This window comes from Lucilia cuprina, chromosome 4, assembly GCF_022045245.1.
Source record: "Lucilia cuprina isolate Lc7/37 chromosome 4, ASM2204524v1, whole genome shotgun sequence".
Classification (NCBI taxonomy): domain Eukaryota; kingdom Metazoa; phylum Arthropoda; class Insecta; order Diptera; family Calliphoridae; genus Lucilia; species Lucilia cuprina.
The window spans coordinates 99,448,876-99,472,992 of NC_060952.1; the positions used below are offsets into that span (position 1 = coordinate 99,448,876).

The 24,117-nt window shown below is 28.1% G+C and overlaps 1 protein-coding gene and 1 non-coding gene across 2 annotated transcripts; one reads left to right on the forward strand and one right to left on the reverse strand.

The window, feature by feature from the left end:
* Positions 1 to 98: 98 nt before the first annotated feature.
* On the reverse strand, positions 99 to 22,622 carry LOC111690182 (T-complex protein 1 subunit eta). Its single transcript, XM_023452623.2, has 6 exons — positions 22,467 to 22,622; positions 21,764 to 22,024; positions 20,880 to 21,699; positions 20,680 to 20,814; positions 5,798 to 5,986; positions 99 to 617 (listed from the first exon to the last, which is right to left on the reverse strand). The coding sequence occupies exons 1-6, from the start codon at positions 22,467 to 22,469 to the stop codon at positions 397 to 399; spliced, it is 1,629 nt and encodes a 542-aa protein (XP_023308391.2). The 5' UTR covers positions 22,470 to 22,622; the 3' UTR covers positions 99 to 396.
* LOC111690315 lies at positions 12,485 to 12,618 on the forward strand. The gene has a single exon (XR_002762896.2). It is a non-coding gene; the product is annotated as a U4atac minor spliceosomal RNA (small nuclear RNA).
* Positions 22,623 to 24,117: the final 1,495 nt, after the last annotated feature.

The window sequence follows — 24,117 nt, forward strand, 5'->3', positions numbered from 1 at the left end:
CATTTATAAAGGAAAAACGCCTAAAACTTTAATATCGTAGTTTAAAATAAGGAAATTTTCATTTCAAAATTAATCTATTACAAAAATAAAACTCGTAATTTATCCAGTGTTTTAAAAACATTTTCTCTTTTTTATTTTAAAGGTTTTAATATTTTGTATTTGTTTTTTTGTTTGTTTTTAATATAGTAGAGAAGAAAAGAAGCGTTTCTTTTTTTTAGTAATGAATAAATGCGTTTGATGATAAGTGCTTTATAGAATACAATTTCAAATGATATTTTTAGCATGTTTTCTTTAAAGAAAAAAAATTAAACATAAAATTAACGAAAATTAATAAAAATGAACATTAAGTTGTTAAAAAAATGTTAAATAGAATGACAGATTTATAGATTTAGTGTTTTACATGGGTCTACCCATACCACGGCCCATGGGAGCACCAGCCATTGGAGCCTCACCGGCTTTAGGACTCTTGATGGTCTCATCAACGGAGAGAATCATGCAGGCAGCTTCAGAAGCAGCAGTCAAGGCATTAATTTTAATGATTGAGGGTTCCCAGACGCATTCAACGAAATTGTCGGCGATATCTTCTTTAGTGATGTCAACGCCATACCATTGACCACCTGTAAATTGTAAATAAATTAGTTAGTTATTTGCAGTTTATTCGAGATATTAAAAGTAAACCTATTGAAAATTTTTCGAAATATGTTAAAATTGCTCGAATTTTCTTATTTCAAAATTATTGGATTGTTTTTAGGGAGTTTTTTTAACTGGTTTATATTGAAGAAAATTAGTTGTAGCTTTTTAGTTATTATTGTAAGTTCTTTCCAGTGGAAATAACTTTCGGTTGATACTGCTATCGCTGGATTAACAATCTTTGGTCGCGTATGGCTCGGTTCGTTCCGGAGCGTAGGAACGCTTTCTAATAAAGTCATTTGGCAATTGATTAGGCTATGATCATCACCATGTAAAGTAGATACAATTGTTGGGGAACATAACAGGTCAGCCTTCGTACAACTTCTTGACATCAATGTTTCAAAGTCATTAAAAGTGTGTCTGTTTTTGAGTTAAGACCTTGTACTGCAATTGAGCAATATATACATACATATGTATATATTTATGTACATTAGTGTTATTTTTACACAATTCTTGAAAATTTCAAATCATTTCCGAACGTTAAAAAGTTTCCGCGCAAATGTTTTAAGGTTTTCAATTTATACTGTAAATTTTAATTTTTTAATAGAAAATCGGACATTTTTGATATAAACAAGTGCCATTGTTTGTCCCACGACTTTTACTTCATATTTTGGAACGCAAATGTGTTTGAGAATAGCTTTAGAAAATTAATTTGTTGTGAAACTTTTTTTGCACCAAAATGACCCAAGAAAACGGTTTTAGTTATTAGAACACTACTGGCTACCACCAAATAATATGGATATACGCTTTGTATTCTTTGCTACCAGTAGTGATAGGGCCTAATTTTGGTTATATGTAACTCGAATGGACAATTTTTTAAGATAATAAAGATTAAATATTTCATAATTACATTTTGTAACGCCTACACATATTACAAAATGTAACGGAATTACTGTAATAATAAAAAAACTGTAGTTTTAACAAATTTTTGTGTGAAGGCGTTTAAGTACACAAAAATTAAACCCTTTTTCTATGAATCTATGAAGCAATATTTATGAACGTATAACATTTAATATAATCAAAATTGTCATTCCCTTCAAAAATTTAATTTTTTGTTATTGTTTGCCACAACCAACAAACAACAAGTCCACTTAAAATATAAATTTCGAAAAAATAAACATTGTCAATTAACAATTGATGCTTGCGACAGACGACAACAATTTAAAACGAACAGCAACAACAATTATGTTGATAACATCTAAATCTAGAAAACTTGAATTGAAAATTTCGAATGTGGGATATTAGGAAGAGGAGGGGTTGAGGAAGTGTGTGTTTTAAGAAGGTTCATTTAAGTAGATCATATGTATGTACATATAGTCGTATATAATGTTGTACCCTCAATCCACAACAGTAACCATAACAATTTTTAAAACTTGTTTCTTTTTTTTTTTTGTTTAACTTTTGTTATAATAAAAATAATATTTCTTTTTTTATATAGAAAACAACCAAAGTCTGTAAAATATTAAAGGGGGGTCTTCGCTTTTACACTATTTTACATTAAATGGGGACACAATACAAGCTCATGTTGTTTTATTTGTTTGTGTGTTACTCTACTATGTGGGCGACTTAAATCTGGCTGCTTGTTGCCACAATGCGAATGCTGTTTTGTTTTTTTTTGTGGTTATTGTGTTTATTGTTTAAGTAAATATTATACTAAGTACTTTATAGTTAAAAAAAAAACTGTAGGGTTGTTGTTTATCTTCATACTTAGAGTGTCTTATTCCTCTATGTATTTTTACTTAATTTAAATTATAGACTTTTTATATATTGGATTAATTAACACAATTTAAATTAATTTGAAAACTTTCTTGGATTTCGTAGAATTGTTTATCGGGTTTTGCTTAAATTTAAGAAAAGTTTTGCGGAATTAAAAAAAAAAACACATTTCTATAGAAAATTTGAACGTTTCTTGAAAAAACTCAACGTTTCTAGAGAATAAAGGAAGAAACTATTCTTAAACAAAATTAAAGTTGAGAATCTGAACACATTTTCTAGGGAAACTTAGAAACATTTCCAAAGAAACGTTAAGGATAAACTTAGAAGTATAAAAATATTAAGGAGAAACTTAATAAGTTAGCGGGTTTGAACAAAACTTTTCCCTAGAAAGTCTGCAACTCTTCTAGAAGAAAGTTGATAAGAAACTTTGCAATATTTTTAGCGAAATGTTGACGAATGTCAACTTGGATTCTCTTAGAGCGAGTTTTTCTGATAAAGATACTCTTTATTCATTGGTTAAACATGGATTAATATATGTTTCGTGTTTTTCAGTTATCAGTAAAGATACTTATTATCTTAGTTTAACTGAGTGTAATGGGCCAATTAAACTCAAGTTAAAAGTGAGAAAACACAATTTATAATAAAAAGAATAAAATAATGATTTCGGAATAACAAAAACTTAATATTTCAAGTAAATTGCAATTTTCTGATTTGTTTTAAATGTTTATTTAACATTTTTCCAAAATTTTCCATTTTGCAAAAGTATTGTTTGCAAAAAACAGATGTTCATTGTTTATGTTTTTGAGTGAAAACTTGGCAATACTAACAAAGTTAACTGAGCTTAAATCTAAAATTGAAGAACACAATCCGACTAAATTTGTTCCAAGCAACAACAAGTTAAGCCTAGTTTAACTGAGGAGTAAGAAACCCGCCCTACGAAAGTTGTCGCTATAAACTTGAGGAGAGTCCAAGGAACTTTTATAAACAAAAGTGGGTAAGAAACTTATAAGCTTTTTTAAAGTACATTGCATGAGAAGCGGAGCAACATCCTAAGAGAAAAGTAGAGAGAAACCCAGGAACTCTTGTAGAGAAATATTGGTGAAAAAATATGCAACTTTTTTAGGAAAAAGTTGAAAAGATATTAAGCAGCATTTCTGATAAAAGTTGATAAAACAACTTTTAAGAAAAAAATTGATAAACTTAAGTAATTTTTTTAAAGAAAAATGATAAGAAACTTACATATTTTATTTAATAAGAAACTTATCTAATTTTCGTGAGAAAACAAAAACTCTACATTTGGGCAATTGTTGATGAGAACAATATTTTAAATTGCGTTTAATAAAGATATTTCTTCGATAAGAATTTAATAATTTTCCTAGTAAATGGCTAGACGTTTCAATGATAAGATATAGTTAGTTTTAAACAAAATATTAATATTTAAAGTAAAGTCAACAACGAATATTATTGGGTCATAGATTAAAGATTAAGGTTTTTTATAAAATAAAAGAAAAAAAAATTAAGAAAATTTTCCATGTTTACTTAAAAAAACTATAACAAAAGTTTTTAAAAAACAACTGACAAAACTTGACTTTGATGGCGGTTTTGTGGTAATTGTCTTTTTTTTATTTCTTAACCTGTTTAATTTGTATTGTTTTTTAAAATAAAACTATCGTTAGTAATATAAAATTAATTCCGTTTCCGGTTTAATTTAATTAACTGTTTTTACAGCAAGGTTAAAAGCAACAACAAAACAAAACAAAGAAACCTTTATATGACACCAATGGTCTATAGGAAACCAAAAAATGTAATTTATTAAATAGATATTGAATTTTATTGAAATCAGCTGAAAATATTCCATGGAAAATACACAAATTTCAATAAACACTATAAATGTAGAACATAATTAAAAAAATTGGCAAAATTTTCACAGGAATTTATCAAAAGAAAACAAAAAAATACTGCCAAGTAATGAATTTTTTTATATGTATAAAAATTCATTAATGAAATGTGTTTATTATTATTTATTATTTTTGTTTATGTTTTATTGAACATTTATATGTACATATGTATGTATATATTTTTGATAAGTTCGCTTTTAGTAAACAAAGAAAATTTTATTTATAGAAAGAAAAGAAAATAAAATAAAATGAATTTGCAAAATTTGCTAAAAAGAAGAGATAACTTAGGCCAAATAGCATTTTATGACGCGTTCACATTTTGTTTTGTATTTATTTGCTTAATATATAATAATAATTTTTTTAATTTTTAAGGTGATTTGAAAAATATATTGAAAATTAATCTTTTCTATAATAAAAAAAGTAAACAATAAATGAACTGAAAAAAAACATTTTTCATACAAACAAATACATTAATAATCACATGAAATAGATAATTAAATACAACTACAATAACAAGAAACAACTAAACTGTTGTGGCAAAGCAAGACTGTTTGTCTACGTGTCTAAAAATGTTTTTAAATTAAATATTTAAAAACGAATATTTCATGTAAATAAAAAAACATATTTTGAAATATGTTTTTTTTTTTTCTAAGGGCGCCAATTGAAGGTTAATTTCAATTTAATTTAAAAATATTGAAAATATTTAATATTATCGATTTACAAATTATGGGAAATATTTGAAACAAGTATTTGTAAAAATTATTTAAATTGTTTACAAATTAGGGGAAATATTTGAAACAAGTATTTATTGTAAAAAAATATTTAAATTTTTGAAAACGTATTTGATGGTTGTTCTTTAAACAAATATTAAAAAAAATTTTAAATTTTTCAATATGACTGCAATCTTTCTTAAAGTAAAAAAGAAAACAATTGAAAAATTTGAACAAATTAAATTTTGTAGCCAGTTTCTTTTCTAGCTCCTATAATCATAAAATTTTTTGTGCAGACTCTAACTTGCAACGTTTAAACTTTATGTGGAACATGTTGGTAACAAACCAAACTCTTTAACATAAATAACAGTTTCTTTAAATTGCTACAAAAAACTTGTAGTTGATTTTTTCCAAAAATCAAGTTTGATCTCCTCCACATACTGTACAAATAACACAATCAACATTTAAAGTTGCATGTTAAATGTCTTCTGTATATGAAAAAAAAGTTTAAAGAAAAATCAAAACGTTACTTTAGAAATCAACTGTAAACACAAAACAAGAATTTATGACAATTTTTTTTGCAGTTAATAAACATCGTGGGTGCCATGACATGCTTTTCAAAAAAAAAAATAAAAAATATCTTTAACAAATCGCAAACATGATTTTCATGTTGCAAACAAAGAAGAAACAAACAATAAATGTTTGAGAGAAATCTCTTATCAAATTATTAAACCGAGTATAAAAAAAACATATAAATATTTTATTTTAAATCACAAAACTTACCTTGAGCATGTTTCTGTCTGAGTTTATTTAAAATGTTGGTGGCATCAAAACCGGCATTATCGCAAAGTTGACGGGGAATGACTTCCAAACCTTTAGCAATAGCAGCAATCAATAATTGTTCTTTGCCGGCAATTGTACGTGAATAATCTCTTAAGATTTTAGATAATTCCATTTCAATGGCACCACCACCTGAAAAAGAAAATAAATTAAATGGAAAATTTAATAAAAGTTTTTATAAAAGCTTTATTAACACATTTTATAATAATAATCTAAATAATCAGGAACTATTAGCAATTTTTTTTAAGGGAAGTTGATGAGAACATCTGCCTCTACTAAGAAAATTAATGAGAAACTTGGCATCTTTTCTACAACAAAATTTATGAGAAACTCGCCAATTTTTTAAATGAAATTGTTAAGAAACTAAGCAACTTAATAAGGGAAAGATAATGAAAAAAAATTTTTCTGGAAAAAAGTTGATAAGGAACTCGTTAACTTATAGAGTTGGAAGAAAATTCAGTAAATTTTCTTGAAAAAATGTTGATAAAAAACTCAGCAACATTTCTAGAGGAACTTTAACGAGAAACTAAGCAATTTGTTTTCAGCAATTTTACTAAGGGAAAGTTGATAAAAAGCTCAATTATTATTCTAGATATAAGTTGATGAGAAATTTAGCAACTTTTCAAGAGAAATATTGATAAGAAACTCAGCAATTTTGGCAAGAGAGATTGAGCCACTTTTCTAGGAAAGACGAGAACCTCTAAGCATTTTCTATGGAGATTGAAAAGAAAACGTAAAAATCCTCTAAAGAAAAGTTGTAAAAAGTTTTTGTAACTTTTCTGAGGGAAAGTTGATGAAAATCTTAACAAAATTTCAGCAACTTTGGTCCACTGAGAAGGTATTTAAGACCAGTAGATATAGGCTTTGTAAATAGTACTAAGCCAAGGAGTGATTAGATCTTTATTATTTTGTAGATCCGCAGGAATAATGCCATCAGGGCCAGGAGAGTCAAAACTCCTAATTGCCCATCGGATGACGTCATCATCCATATTAACATTCACAGCAGTGTTAAAAAGGTTGATATCATACTGATCCTGTGAAATTGCTTCTAAGCAATATTTAAAAAAATCTCACAATATCTGAAGGAAAGTTGAAAAGAATCTCAGCAACAAGGAACTATGCTTCTTTTTTGTAAGAAAGTTTAAGAGGAAAGTGGATATTTTTTAAGAAGAAAATTTATGAGAATAAAAGTAACTTTTAAAGAGAGGTCGAAAAACTTAACGACTTTTCTAGAGAAAAATTTATGAAAATGTAATTTCTCTAAAGGAAAGTTAATTTGAAACTCAACGACATTTCTAAAAAGTTGAAAACTGATAAAAATGAATCATCATTCAAAATCCCCAAGAAATTAAAAAATAAAAATTATATATTTGGTTTTTGTATTAATATGAAATCTGTTCATTTGACTATGAATTTTTTCATAAATTTTAAAACAACTAAATTTTATTTTTAAGTAAACCTACAATTATATTTTAATAAAAAATAACATAAATTTATATGTATATTTCTGCCAAACAAAAATTGCAATAAATCAAAACTATTTTTTGTTTTTGGTTAGACTTGCTATAGACTCTAAATTTTGTTGGCAAGGTACAACTACATACATATATGTATGTCTATAAATTTATTTAGTTTTATTTGTAGCTATTGTCTTTTAAGTATTAAAACAAACCATATATGTATGTAAGTACGTATGTTAGTCATCTCTTAGTCATTTTGTGGCAATAAAATTTAATTTTCTTAGTTTATTTTTAGGTCAGCATCAAAAGTTTATACGTTTAGAAAAAAAAATCCAACAAATTTATATCTATAGAGTCGAAATAAACCAAACAAAATACAAAACAAGCGTTTCGTGTGTATTTTGATTTTAATTTTCTTTTTTTTTTATTTCTCAGTTTTTAACCAAGATGTGTAATAAATGTTGTCTTGTCATTTAAAGTCAGACAGCCTTAAGCAATATACAAACTAAACTACTGACTATGTTTGTGCAATTTTGGTTTGAAATTTGTTTAAATTTCGAATAAACATTTTTTTCAAAATTAAATTGCAATACTTTTGTCTGCAATGTTTACTTGTGTGTATATACAAGGTGGTGTCATGTAAGATTTGGTTGTAAGATTAAACTAGAAATGTTGTAAATTTAAGTGTGAAATTGTTGAAAAATTTTTATTGATTATTATTGTGAGTAATTGATTTTAATATGACAACGATGGAAATCTAAACAAAAGTTGTTTGTTATTAAACAAAACTACAAAGATGAAATTAAAAAAAAAAGTTTATGAAAAGGGTAAAAAGAGATTCTTAAACTTTAGTCAATAAAATGAAATCTCACCACCTTTTTACAAAAAATTAGATGAGAAATCAGCAGTTTCCTAAAAAAGGTGAGCGGAAACTATTTATTATGAAAAAGTTTTTTGTAAAGCAAATTTTTTAAAATCCAACAAAGAGCAAGATTTTAGACTTTTAAAAATCTATTTTTTTGGTCTCTTTCATATAAAAATCTATGTTTTCAACCCAAAAAAGTTTGTACATCTCTGTCTATACGATCGATTGTAAACAAAAAATACAAATGTACTTGCCATACATTGCAAGTAAACGTGTGTGAGTTTTTTTGCACTGCACTCTCAGTCACTACCTTCGCACCAAACTACAGGCAGGCAGTCAACAAAATGCAATCAATGCATTTGAGTGTTGAATGGGGGTCAATAAACTTGTCATGGATACACTTAAGACACAATGCAAGTTTGTTTTGTGTGTGTGTGTGTGTGTGTATGAGTTTGTTTTTCAGATACAAACGCTTAAAAACAAACTATTGCAATATAAAAGTTGCAAAAATGAAAAATGTTAAGAAATTTATTTGTTGATTCTGATTTTAAGTTTTGGGTATAAAGAATTGCCCAAGAATTAACCAATAAAATCGTTGAAATTTTTATTTGAAACAAAATAAATTTTTTCTGAATTTAGGTGAAAATGTGGCAAAATAAAACTATTAAAATATTTAAGTAAAATAGAAATAGAAAATGTTATAAAAAACTGTAGTTTTGGTAGAGAAAGTTTTAACAAAATCTTTGCTAGATTATTAATTAATGAAAAACTCTACAAATTTTCAAGAGAAATGTTCTTGTGAACATTTTTAGGGGGAAATGTATAAAAATCACAACAAGAATCCAGAGAAAAGTTACAACACGATTTTTTATCAAAAAGATCGCAAAATGTATTTCATAATAATAATGTTTAAAATTAACTTTTTATAAAAAAATTTGAACAAATCTGCTAGAGAAGTTCTAACATCCGATATTTTATTTAAAACAATGGAAAACTATTTTTTGAAAAAAAAAACTATTTTATAAAAAATTTTTAATACAAAACATTAATTTCTATCAAAAAGTTTTACAAATAAAAATTTTTAAATTTCAAATTTTTTTAAAAAATTTTTTAATAAAGTTTGAAAATTCAGATTTTTAACAAAAAGTTTGAAAAATCAAATTTTTAACAAAAAGTTTGAAAATTCAAATTATTAACAAAAAGTTTGAAAATTCAAATTTTTAACAAAAAGTTTGAAAATTAAAATTTTTAACAAAAAGTATGAAAATTCAAATTTTCAACAAAAAGTTTAAAAATTCAACTTTTTAACAAAAAGTTTGAAAATTCAAATTTTCAAAAAAAATAATAATAATAAAATTCAAATTTTTAACAGAAAGTTCAAAAATTAAATTTTTAACAAAAAGTTCAAAATTTTCTAAATTCAAATTTTAAACAAAAATGCTCAAACATAAAACCTGTTTTCGAAAAATTTACTTTTAATCAATAGGTAAATTTTTAAATTAAATGAAATTAAAAAAAATTAATTTTAGTTTAAAACTTTGAAAATATCGACTTCTTTTTAAATAATTTTGACAAAAATCAGTTTTTATTTCGAAAAATTGATATTTAATTAAAAAGTTCGAAATAAAGTTTAAACTTCGACATGAGTTGCGAAATTCAATAATGTTACAAAAAACGTGTTAGAAAAGTAAAGACGACATCACTTATTTTCTGATTTTCATTTTTGAATAAACTAGACAAAATTCTGAATTTTTCTCGCCTTTTTTGGTTTTAATCTCAAAATAATATTTTAACTAACAAAAAGATTTCTTATAAATCTAAAAACTCAATAACAATGACTTCCAATATTTCCAATTATAAAAATCAATATATCAAGTCAATTATTAAGTCAGTAAAATTTGTTTACATTTTTTTTACAATATTTAAATGAAAATTTAATTTGTGATTTAATTTTATAGCAAAGAAATAAATAACAATTTATAAAACCCCCTGCTTAAAGCGCTCTTCAGACAAGTCATTAGAACATAAACAAGTGGCGAGATAAAAAAATATACAAACAAAAAATGGAAGCTTTAAATATAAGTATTTTAAAAAAGTATATTATTTATATAAAATACAACTCATATAATAAACTACAAGTAGAACTAAAAAGGAAGGGTATTTGAAAAAGTATATAAGAGTTTTTTATTTACTTTTTATATATACAAAAATCTGAACACACAAAAAAATATATACATGTACATATACACCGGTGTATAAAGGCAGGTCGTGCCATTAGATAAAATATTTATAAAAAATCTTAAATAGACAGAAAACAAAAAACCGTGTGTCTTTCAAATAATAATTTATGAGTTTCTTGTTGAAGAAAAAAAATTATACAAAAACTAATACCGCAAATTATAGTTGTATATTAGACAATAGAATGAATAAAATAAAATGTTATAAAGAAGAAAAAAAAAAACGTCTAAAACATAAAAACGAAATAATACTAATTGCATTGTTTGTAATAGCTACATGTTAGTATTTTCTAAAAAAAATGTCTAAATAAGACTCAATGTCATATTCATGGAAAAATAGTAGAAAAGTCAATAAACTTTATAGAAAAATACATTTATTCATTCATATAGACCTTTAGATTGCTGTGTTGTGTCTAGTTATAAATTTTCCAGTAGTATAACTTTTAAAAGATAAACTTAGTTTTTTTTTCATTTCGCTGTTGGCTTTTAACACTGAATTTGAATGAAAACTTTTTTATGACTATTTGTTTGTTATAATAAAAATAATGACTTGAAAATTAAATAAATGAATAAAACAATGTGGGGGCACAACAAATTACATTTGATGAGAACAAATGATAAGTACAAGATATTTATTTGTTTTTATATAAATATGTATTTCGAATAATATCAATATATCAAAAATTCAAAACGTTTATTCCTAGAAAAAAACTCTATTAGTTCCACAACTATTTTTAGAACTCATGGTTCTACCCTGTTTTTATTCTTGTTTGGAGTTGAGACCAAAAATATTTGTTTAAAACTGTCATCTTGGGTTTGGTTTTATAAAAATATTTCTCAATTCTCATTTTAGAAAAATTTAATTCAAAAATTTCGAGATTAGAGATTCTTCAGACAATCATTATAAATTCTTTGCCGTTCTAGAAATATGTAGTTCTTTTCAAATAGCTACTGAACGCTTTCGGTACATTAGTTGTTTAAGTTAGGGTCAAACATGGGCCGATCCTCATAAGGTTTTAAAAAAGTGCTATATTTTAATATAAAAGTTAATTATGCAGAATTTCATAACTGTGACCGATTATAATCATATTCAAAAAAGGCTTCGTAACTGTGCCAAAAAAACACGTTCGTTCCAATTTTATGAAATTATCTAGAAACCCATAACCTTGCGCACATGGTTTACATGGAAAGCCAGACTGAAGGAGGAATACGTCCTAATCGAATCTGAAAGTGATTCTGAGTCGATGGGTATACTTCTACATCAACACAAAAGATTGATACCCTCCCCATCCCTGTAGGGTATAATAAGAAACCATATTCAAAAAAGGCTTCGTAACTGTACCGAAAAACACGTTAGGTCCAAATTTTATCAAAATATTTAGAAACCCTGAACATTGCGCACATGGTTTACATGGACAGCCCGGCGGACGGAGGAACACGTCCTAATCGAATCTGAAAGTGATTCAACACAAAATATTGATACCTTTAGGTCAAAATCAGTTTATGTAGAGGAAAACTGCTGAAATATGTGTTAATTTGTAGTTAAATACAACATAAAACTTTTCTTTTTAATTATACAGGTACCATGTCTAGTTAAATTCATAAGAAAACAAATATTATACATTTTTTTATATAAATATTTATAAACATTTAAATTGCCTTTGTTCTTTGTCGTATAAATGTAATAAGTACATATTTATTAGATTGCATTCAATTATTGTGATTTATTAAAGTATTTTTTCAAACACGTCACGTTTCTTTATATATTTTTGTTGTTGTTGTTGTTATTGTATTAAGCATGAAATTATACTTTATTAGTAACACAACAAATAAAAATGCATTATAACAATAGAAAAAAAGGAACTCAAAGGTCTTTATAAAATAAATAGGCAGGGTTTTTAGTGTTTTTACCTGAATACATAATCTTCGTAAATAAAAACAATGTTTTAATACATTTAGTGACCTGTTTTTATGTATAAACGCAAAATTTTGTTAATTTTTTACTTTTATAATTCTCATTTGCTTTATATTGTTTTCGCTATATGATATTTAGGTTTGTGCTTACTCTTCCTTCCTTGTCATGGGGAGCATAATACTCAATGAACGTTTAGTGAGAGTATTGATGCTGACACCATTGATATTTTAAACCCCTGTACGTTGGACTTGTTGAAAGTCTTTTAAACGTATGGAATTTTTGGACATGGCCCCCTTACTTTACAGGGGGCTTCTGAAGAATACATTTTAAGTGAACTGAGGAGAAGCTTATCGAACTACAGTTTGAACGATGTTGATAAAAAATCGAAGCTGATTTTTGATCATAATAAATTTTATTATGTTAATTTTCCTAAGAAATATTATATGAAAAAATAATGTTTACACAAAAATAAACCAAGGATTTTTCTTGGTTACCATTCAATATCAGTGCTTCTTTCGTATTTTGCTTGTCAATCAATTTCCTTTTAAAAATTGTACAATATAATAGGCAACGTGACTTTATTTTTTTTTTTATTTTATAATAGAAATTTGTTATTCATTCATTTACATAAAAGACGTTTTGCTGAAATACGTCAGACAGTATAGCCTTAAACAAAAAGAAGAAAGAAAACCCCTCTTCATATATTACTTTACTTGCAGTGGGTGTTTGTATTATTTGTACTACAATAATATTTTTTTATGTTTTATAAACTTTGTTAAAAGTTCTGCAAGAAAGGTTAAAAAGATATAAAAAATATTTTTAAGTCATTATAGGTACATTTCAGTAAAGTGGCTTTTATCATTGTAAATTCTTAGATCATTGTAATCAGTTGACTATTATTTTCCTTCGATATGTCAATAAAGTTAGCTTTAGGGCAGAACTTGGTTTTCGACCTCCAAACCTTTAACACTTTTTATAACTAACTAACTATCTATCTATCTATCTATCTATCTATCTATCTATCTATCTATCTATCTGTCTGTCTGTCTGTCTGTCTGTCTGTCTGTCTGTCTGTCTGTCTGTCTGTCTGTCTGTCTGTCTGTCTGTCTGTCTGTCTATCTATCTATCTATCTATCTATCTATCTATCTATCTATCTATCTATCTATCTATCTATCTATCTATCTATCTATCTATCTATCTATCTATCTATCTATCTATCTATCTATCCATTTATCTATCTATCTTAACACTTTAAGAACCTCTGTATTAAAATGTTTTGCTTTTAAATCTAATATGTAATCAATAACAAGATTGAATAAAATGTATTTATTTACATTGTCTGTTCAAAACCCCAAATAATGTGAATAAAACATTATTTGAAAAGTCACGTTGCGTTTTATAAAATTCACTTAAATAAATTTTAATAAAAACAATTTTAACTAGAATTTTTTAAATCTTACTTGAAAAAAAACTAACATTTTTCAAAAATTTTATAAAAATAATTAAAACTGGAAGAGGCTTTAAGAATTTCTTCATTAAATTCAACATTTAAAAACATAAAAGGCAAACAATAAAGTAATTAAAACTAGCATAGAAAATAAATAAATATTTATTTGCAAAAAATAGCTAAAACAAAAGTTGACTAAACTGCCATGAACTAAAAAAAGCAAAACATAAAGTTATAGTAGCAACACAGTAGCAAAATAACATTGCAAATTGTGTTTTTTTCTAGCTTGGCTAAATTACACAATTTTACATTAAACACAAAAAGTGAACAAAAAAACATAATTCTAGCACTTAAAGCCCTAAAAAACGAGGACAGACTGCAACAACAACGAAATGTAATAATAAGAAAGAGAAACCTCCAAATAATAAGTAAAAAATATAAAAAATAAAACAAACAAAATCCTAAACTAAATGCATGGAAGCTGTTTGTTTAATAAAAAATTTTTTTCTGCACTCTCTGTAAGTAGTGGGTGGGTGTTAAGGGGTAAATAATGTACTTGTATATACAATAAGTTTAAGTAAAAATGTACAGTTATTACTGAAAGTAAAACATTAAAAAGTATTTGAATAACATTTTATTATATTTCTCTAGCAAAAGAACTATTAGTATATGCATTAACTAAACAATGTATTATTTCATGTGTAATTTTAAAGAAAATTTATTAACAATTTTGACTGTGACTGTAGTATGGAAGGTACTTAAATACTGGAAAAAAGGTGGCCCCGATTAAACAGCAAATGAAGCAAGATGTTGACGCTGATATTTCTGTTTTTGCTGGTTTTATTTTACATTTTGTTTTTGTAGTTGTTGTTGTTTTTTATAAAAGATTGTGGGGAAAGTAGGTTGCTTAGATGGGTGTATAATAAATTTAAGCGAAAAACTATGTGAAAATACATATAAATAAAATAAAGTTAAAATGCAATTTATTTTATTGTTATCAACAGAGGAAAATTACTAAACATTTCAAATAACATAGTATTCAATGCAGTTTTAGTTATGAATAAAACAACTTAAAATGCAAAAGAATGAAAAGTTTAAAATACAAAGAAAATTTGCTAAATAATAGTTTATATATTGCAATAAATGTAAAATAAATAAATACTTTACTAGCTCTGCTATAGATAACACAAAAAAAAAGAAAACAATTGCATTAGAAATATTCCATTGTCTACTGTTTCCAATTGTATTTGTTTTAGTGGGGCCTAGTAAAAATGGAGGAGGAGCGATTTTGCAATAACACAATATATGTAGAAAAAAACATTTATTGTGTAATTAGCTAGTATTTAGCTTGATAAGTACTAAGTATAAAATGTTTATATTTAATATTTATGTCTTCATTATAGTACATGCCAAGTAAGTAACTAATAAACAACTGACGTTATCAAAACTAAATTGTGTTCTTATTATAGGCCGGTCACTTGTTGTAAAAAGTGCAATGAACGTTTATTTTTTTTATTCATTTGTACTAATGTTTGTAGTTGTTTTTGTACATTACTGTTATCAATTAATAGTTTTGCTTATCAGGTATTAAAAGGAGGCATGTTATAAAGTAACCTCCATATTCATAAACAAATTTTTATTTTATAAACGATCAAATTTCGTATGGAAATTTTGTTTTATAAACTTTTTATAAAATAAAGTGCTGTTTATGAATAAGGGGGTAAATATTTATTTATTGTATAGAATCGTATGACCTATAACAACAAGTGCTGGGATTTATATTCCAACAGATATTGACTATAATTTTTAAATTGATTTTGATGGTAGTGGGGTGGGAGGTTTGATTGTTAGAAATGAATGGAAAATTCTAGAAAATATTTACATGTTCCTTCATTTTAAAATGTATGTATTAGCATTTTAATTTGCAATAGTTTTAAAATTATCACGTTTTTTAGATGTATATTAGAATCATATAATTTTAATACGTGATTTAAAGAAATAGAAAATTAGAAAAACAAAAATTTAATAAGCTAACAATGTATCAACTGAAAACAATGAATTCAAAATCTATTAATTTTAATTTCATTTATACGCTTCACCTTCGTGAGAAGGGTATGAATGTCGAAAGTGAACACCTGCCCTGACGGCCTTATTTCACGGTGGTCTTTTTCATCCACTGGGTAGACTTCAGAACGGTCTACCATCGCCCCTTTATTCTTCAATAAATAACGCAGGTAGGTGGTAATTTTTGTACATTGACTTTGACCGGTGCATACACGAGTACTTTGCTGAAGTACTCGAGCTATCTAATCTCTGACCATTGGATGGCCTCTGTTGATTCGGCAACAGCACCAAGAGACGTAACCGGTGGAGCGAAGTATGAATCCTTCAATTAAGCCAAGACATTGTTCTTACGCACAGGTACACACTGTGGTAATTCTGATATGAACAGAGTATACTCTGAACATATCACACGACACATTCATAAGAGAAAAACATACGACACATTTATTATAGGTAGATGGGTGGTTGAGGCCCGCCGTACCCCACATTCATCTTGTACCATATACAATTAATACCAATCCATTTCCAATGCTTAGTCCCACAGCCACTCATCTGTGGGGTATCTGTTGTTTTCGACAACTGCACCGAACTTATCCCGAAATATTGAATTTATCATGCATCAGTCTTTTAACCGCCACTTATTCTCCCCGCGAATTTGGATTTAAACCACAGCCGCTACGTGTATTCAGAAGGAACCTCAACCAACTGACCAGCCAGGACATAGTCCTGCGGGCAACTGGCCACCCGTAGTACCAGATTATGCGGTGCTTTGGTCTGACCTCTGTCAATCTATTCAAGGACTAAGCCAAGCAGTAGACTTTAACCAATTTTTAGTCCCGGGCAGATTGGAGGTATTGGCCACCTTTTTATACCCCGGAATTGCAATAATACCAAGACGGAGGTCTCGCCAAGGTAAGTTTGTCATTCCGTATATATAACTTTTTAAAATTTGTATAAAAATATTTGGATTGACTTTCCTGCAAACATTTTTGGAGCATATATTGGAGTGTATAAGGTATATGCCTTAAAGATAAGTTGACTCCTGCAACCACTAGGACAACACAACCGTACAGCAATAATGAGGGGCTCACATGGTTCCACCTAGGTTACCTAAACCTATAATCCATTTGGCTAGACCCAAAACTACTCTTTATTATTATTAATCTGATATGTAAGACAGACATGGATCTTTTTTTGTAGATAACAACATGGTTCAAAGCTTGCATTACGGGTTTAATACATTAAATGGGCTATGTTTTTATACCTTACACTACTTTAGTGGGAGAGTATATTGGGTTTTTGCTGATGTATGTAACGCATTGAAATATTGGCTCTATAGCCACCTTAAAACATCATTTTCTAAATCGATTTCTTCTGTCTTGTAGTCAAACTACAGTTCGCAATTTGTAAGATAATTTGATAAAAATCGGTTCATTATTTCACCTAGCCCCATACAATTAATCGTATCACTAACTACATAACATAATTGTCGTAACTGTTCTTGTATCTCTATCAAAGTCGGCACAACTTAGTTTTGTTTAAGTCCGAATGTTACTGGTGATTCTTTTTTTGATATTTATAAGGATAATGACCCCCTCGTGTATAACTCTTCTTTTAAAAAGAAAATCGCTTTTTTTGTCTAAAAATTGTTAAAATACTTAAAAGCTTTATTATTAAAAACAATCCACATTTTTATACAATTCATTGCTGTAGGATATCATATAGTCGCTTTTTGACACTTTTAACTAATAAACGTTTTATATAAAATATTTTTTTATACCCTACACCACTATAGTGGGAAGGGTATTATACGTTTGTGCTGATGTTTGTATCATACAAAAATATTGGTCCAATACCCACCTTAAAGTATACTGATCGATTCAGAATCATTTTCTGATTCGATTAAGACATGTCCGTCCGTCTGGCTGTCCATGTAAACCTTGTGCGCAAGGTACAGGCCGCAATTTTCAAGATAATTTGATGAAATTTGGACCAAGCATGTTTTTTGGCACAGGGACGAAGCCTATTGAAAATGGTTGAAATCGGTCCATTATTTCGCCTAGCCCCCATACAACCGTACCTCCCGATTTGAACTTTTTATGCCATAATTGCGTCAAATATTCTATTATCTCTCTAAAAATTGGCATAAATAACTCATGGTGTAGGGTATTATATGGTCGGCCATGCCCGACTATACAATTAAACAGATTTGTGTCATTAGACAAATTACTTTAAATAGTAAAAAAATAAAAGTTTTATTGCCAAATAAATTTGTTCATAAAATCTTTTATAATTTAGAGCACACATATTCATTAAGCGTAAAAAAAATCATTGAATAATTTATATTTAAATTAAAGAAACCTCAAATTTAAAAGTATTATAAAGCACAGATGCGTAACTGTGAAATGCATATACATATTATGTAGGTATAACCGTATTGTATATTTCTATTATATATTATTAAATTTATATGGTTTTTGTTCAATTACATTATTTTAAACAACTAAAGAAATAAACAAAACGTATTGTAATACGAAATAATCAAAACAATTGAAAATTTGTAAAGAGATATAAACAATTGAAACCAAATAAACAATTGTTTGCATTTTTTTCATTTTTTGCCGCATTAACTTTTCTTTCTATTGGTTGTCTTTTTTTATTATATTTAGTTTATTTTTTGTACATTTTTTGCAACAATCTTTTTCTCTCTAACAAAAACCATTTGAAACAAAACCAACCAACCACCCACTTAAGTTTTAAAATAAATTATTTTAGTTGATTTTAATCGTTAAGCGGAAATCTTTCTTGTCTTGAAGAAGAAAGAAGTTTATGTTGTTTTGTGTCTTTTGTTGATTTCAAAAGAAAATCTACATAAAAATATCTAATACATAGAGTTTATAACCATATAAGTTAAATCTATACGAATAGTATACACATTCGAATACTGCTCCACTACTACTCTTTTTAACTGCATTAAAGTATAAAATACAAGTATGTTGGTTTTTAGTAAATGATAAACGTAAATCATTGAATGTTGAAAAAAAAAATTTGTTGTCTTAAACTGCTTTTACCAGTTAAGAAAACAAACAACAAAATTGTTGTCTTTGCTGTCTGTTGATGTTGTTGTTTATCATTTAATTTGTATGTTGTGAATTTAATTTAGCAAACGATTGGAAAATTTAATAGTGGCACCATCATATGCCATATATGGAAACTAATAAATAGTTAATAAATGCATTCGTTAAGGTATTGAAAAATGAAAATTAATGAGAAATTTGTTTTTATATTAAAAACTCGTAATTTATTAAACAACTTTTAAATGAACTACATTGAGTAAGATATTGCAAAAGTATTTTTTTGCGAATTTGTTTAATTATTAATTGGGAAATTGGATTGCAATTTGATTTCAAATGAGAGTGAAAAATTAGGTAATAATAAACATGGTAAAAAAAAATAAAAAAAAAAAAATAAAAAAAATATTTTTATCATGATAATAAATTTATGATAAATTTGGAAATTTTTTAAAGCAATAAATATCTATTAATAGTCATTTTGTTGATTGAAAAAAGTTTCTCAACAAGATCTTTGGAAATGGATACTTTCGAAAATTGCAAGTCTATAGCGCGGTGTATAATTTACAAAATATAAAAAAGTATTCAGCTAACTGAATATAGTTCAATTAATTTGTTCTGCTTATCAGTTAGCTGAACTGGTGAAAAATATTGTATTTATTATTCATTGTCATCTATTCAATTAAATATTTTATTATCATAAAATTTTATTTAGATGGCTTAAGAACTAAAAAAAACTCTGATAAACCAAATAAATCTATATTACCAATGTTAGTCCCCCGGGTATGTTTCCTTGATCTTGGTGTTATGCAATCTGGGTCTAAAGAAGTGCTATCAGTACCACATAATCTGGTTCTACGGGTGGCCGGTTGCCCGCAGAACTATGTCCTGCCTGATCAGTTGGTTGGGGTTTCTTCGTAATTCACGTATTGGCTGTGGTTTATACCCAAATTCGCAGGAAGAGTAAGTAGCGATTGAAGGATGTATGGTAAAGTCAATATTTAGGGATAAGTTCAGTGCTATTGTCAAAAACAACAGATAAGTGACAGAAGAGTGACTGTGGGACTATGCTTTGGAAATGAGTTAGTGTTAATTGTATATAATATGGGATGAATATAGAGGTTTGCGGGCCTCGACCACTCGTATACCTAAAATGAGTGTGTCGTATGTTTTTCTCTTATGATTGTGTCAGATAAATGATAAGTGTGCTGTGTTGAATGATGATAGATGAAAGGTATCATATACAAGTAATACCATTAAATTTTCCTTGTATAGATATGTTCAGAGAAAACTCTGTTCATACCAGAATTACCACAGTGTGTACCTGTGAGTAAGAACACACTTTTGGCTTATTAAATGGATTCGTACTTCGTTCTAACGGTTACGTCTTTAGGTGCTGTTCCAGACTCAACAGAGACCATCCAATCTGCGTGGTTGTAAACAGAAGCGATGTTTTATCAAGGGGGCAGCAATGGTCAGAGATTAGATAGCTCCAGTTCTTAAACAAATTGCACGTAAATTGCAACCTACGTATAAGAAACACAAAGGGGCAGTGGCGAAGATACTAAGTTAAATTTTTAATTACTCATCTAGCACAAAAAAATGTCTTGAAAAAGTCTTTGAAACTGAATTGACACTTTTTTACGGCCTTTTGACGACTTGTTTGAATACGAAAACATATAAATATGAGCAGAATCTTTTAACCCTTGCCTTTTTACACTTTTAATATTAACTTTTAACACCAAAAATAAAATAATCAACTTACCAGCTACAACGGAATCATGTTTAATTGTACGACGCACAATCATAATGGCATCGTGTAAGGAACGTTCAGTTTCTTCCAAAAATTGTTCAGCACCACCGCGCAAGATCATGGTACAAGTTCTGGCATTGGGGCAACCTAAAACAAATACAAATTTATTTAATATGCAATTTAAATAAATTAAATTTCTCTTTAAAGCAAACCTTGGAAAACATTGAAACGTTCACCACCGACTTGACGTTCTTCAAAGTAATCACATTGACCCAAAACATTAGGGTTAATATCATTAGCAGTGGTCATAACAGCACCGCCGCAGGCTTTCATGGTACGCTTAAGATCTTCATCGGGTACACGACCGGCACAGAACATGTCGCGGTCAGCAAAATACTGGGTGGCTACATCACCAATGGGCAATTTGGATAGGACAACATTGGCACCAGATTCATGGATCTTGGCCAATTTGTTGTAAAGAATTTGCCATTCGGCATCGACAATCTTCTGGTATTCCTTGACATTGTCAACACGGACTTCAGCATTGTCACGTTCAGCCTTCAATTCCAACTCAATGTTGAGCAAAGCAATTTTGCAGTTCTTGTAACTTTTAGGGGCCATTTCGAAACCAGCATATGAGAAAGTCTTCTTAAAGGCAACACCAGAGATCAATTCTGACTCTTCCAAAGAACCACCAGTTACTTTCTTAATACCAATCATGTTCAAAGGCAACAATTCATCCAATGAAAGCACAGCATCTACGACCATCTTGGAGAAGAAGTCTTTTTGTTGATGAATCAATTTGGAGGACATGGCAGTGGCAGCACATTTGGTCAATAAGGCTCTTTGTTCATCCTTTGATTGTTTCTCAATGTGTACAGCCATTTCGTTAATTTTTTCCATGCACAATTGCAAAGATTTGCGGATGGCCTTTATGATGATGCGGGGGTGTACACCTTCTTCAACAAATGGTTTGACTTGTTTGAGAATCTCACCAGCCAACAAGACAACAGAGGTGGTACCATCACCAACCTAAAGGAAAAAGAGCAAATTTTGTTAAAATCTTAATAGGGATAAGTAAGCAAACAATAATTACCTCAGCATCTTGAGACTTGGCAATATCTACCAAAGTCTTGGCGGCGGGGTGAACAATTTCCAAAAGTTTCATGATAGTAGCTCCATCATTAGAGATGGTTGCCTTACCCTGAGAGTCAACAATCAATTTGTCCATACCACGAGGACCCAGAGTGGTACGCACAGCATCCACAATCGATTGGCAGGCATTGATGTTGGAAATCAACTGAGGTTTGCCTTGGGAAGTATCAGTACCCTCTTTAAGTAACACAATTTGGGGTTGCTAAAACACAACATAAGAAATTTATAATAATTACAATTTTTGCTTAAAACATGAGTCACGGGTGTAGTAAACACAAAAAGAACCAATTACACATGAGGCCCGGTAAAACAAACAGCTGTACGAATAAACGGAGAGGTATAAACGAGAAACTTCTGTTTGAGGTTAGGTTGAAAGAAGACAGACAAATTGAAATGCAATAATTTTAAAGAAATTCATGAAATTTAACAAATAAATTATCAAGTTAATAATATTTCCATTTGTTTCGTTTATAAATTTGTGTTTTAATTGTTAAATATATTAACATTCTGTTTGGTAGCACAAAAAATACACCAGCTGACGATGGGTGTGTTTGTTGGTCATGTTTTACTGTGTATTTTCTTGGTTTTATTATGTATTTTTAATATAAACTTTGTTTTTACTCGTTTTTTACTTTGTTTCTTACCATTTTTAAGAATTATTTATTTTACAATGGTTTTAATTTAATAATAATTAATTAAATTTGCAACAGCGGTCCTTTTCACGCGGCGTATTTGTTGAACAAAAAATGTGTGACTTCACTTTTTTGCTCTCTCACGAAAACACCAATATGAACAAGAGAAAATGAAAAAGATGAGTAATTGTCAAATGAAAAAGCGCAGAGTTGTATTTATTGGTTGACGCACACAGTGCTGTTGAATTGATTAAGGGAAAATAAAACTTTGCAAAAAAGATGTTTAGTATTAAAAAAATAACAAAATATATATTAAAAATTATTAAATTTTCCCAAATAATTAATTACACACACAACATACAAAATAAAACAAATCAGAAAATGTAATCGTTAAAAATGTTTTCATTTATTATTAAAGCCTTTTTTGGTATAAAATCGCAAAAATTCATTCTTTTTTAAATCCTCAATAACAAAAAAGCTCTACATTGTAACATTGTTAAATGCCAAAAGCCTGTATTGCCAACTTGTGTTAGAAAAAAGCACCTAAAATTTTCGAACGGTTAAAAAATATATTTTTTTTATAATTTGTTTTGTTTTTTTTTAGATTTGTTTTGGTTGTTGACGATTGACGTCGGTGGTCGGACGGACGGAAGATTATTTTTATGCAACAAATTTTTGTTCTTTCTTTTTTAAGATAGAATTTTTTTCTCTTAAAGAGAAAATATATTCTCTTAAATTTTTTAAGTGAAATTCTAATTTCTCTCAAATTAATTTCAAAAACTCTCAAAAAAATTCTCTCTCTTTAGGGTGGTGAATAAAATATATGAAAAAGTGGTAAATTTTTTATATTCACCACAAAAACGTTATTCGTTGGAAAACTGCATTATCGACTGAAAGGTGCTACACACGAGAGATACCGTTGCAGCGACATTTCACCACTATGACTGCATTATCAGTGGTGAATTCAACATTTAAACAATTCACCACGACGACTGCGTTGTCAGTGGTGAATTCAACACATGCCGATAAAACAGTGATTTATTTGGATGCACTGTATCTATATAAAAACTGTTTTATTAATCAAATTGTAGCGGTTTTTCGTAATGTAAAATTTGTTTTGTAAACTTTAAGATGGAAGCCTGGAAGGAAAAAAATGGTTTCTTGGTAACTAGTTAAAGAAGTGCTGCTCACAAAAACCTTTAGTTCGTTTTTTGATCAATGACATTAAATTGCAATGAAAATTATAAAACATTTACATTTTTTATTTGATTATTTCGATTTTATTTCAAATAACAAATAGAAGTAAATAAGTGTTAATAAATGATGTTAAATTGTCATCCAGTAAAAAAATTGCTAAATTTTTATTTTTAGAATAAAGTAAAAATTTAAATATTTTTTTTAAACAAATCAATTTCTTACCTTAAAAAATCATATAAACAAAAACACAAATTTGCATACCACTAATGAACACATATGTACGTACGGTGGCTAAAATCCATCTCCAATTTGTTGAGGAATGAATGACCGTGCAACCAAATCTACGGTGTCGTATGAGAAACTTTATTTATAGAGTAACGATGTCAAACTGTGCATAGCATGCATGCATTTGTTTGTACGGCCCGCCCGACTTGGCTGACACGAGACGAGCAAAACAAGATGCTGC

Excerpts from the sequence above, each read along its gene's own strand:
- LOC111690182 (XM_023452623.2), bottom strand. Across the intron at positions 5,987-20,679 it reads ACATGATTCCGTTGTAGCTG|GTGGTGGTGCCATTGAAATG; the intron begins GTAAGTTGATTA and ends TTTCTTTTTCAG. Across the intron at positions 618-5,797 it reads CAGACAGAAACATGCTCAAG|GTGGTCAATGGTATGGCGTT; the intron begins GTAAGTTTTGTG and ends TACAATTTACAG.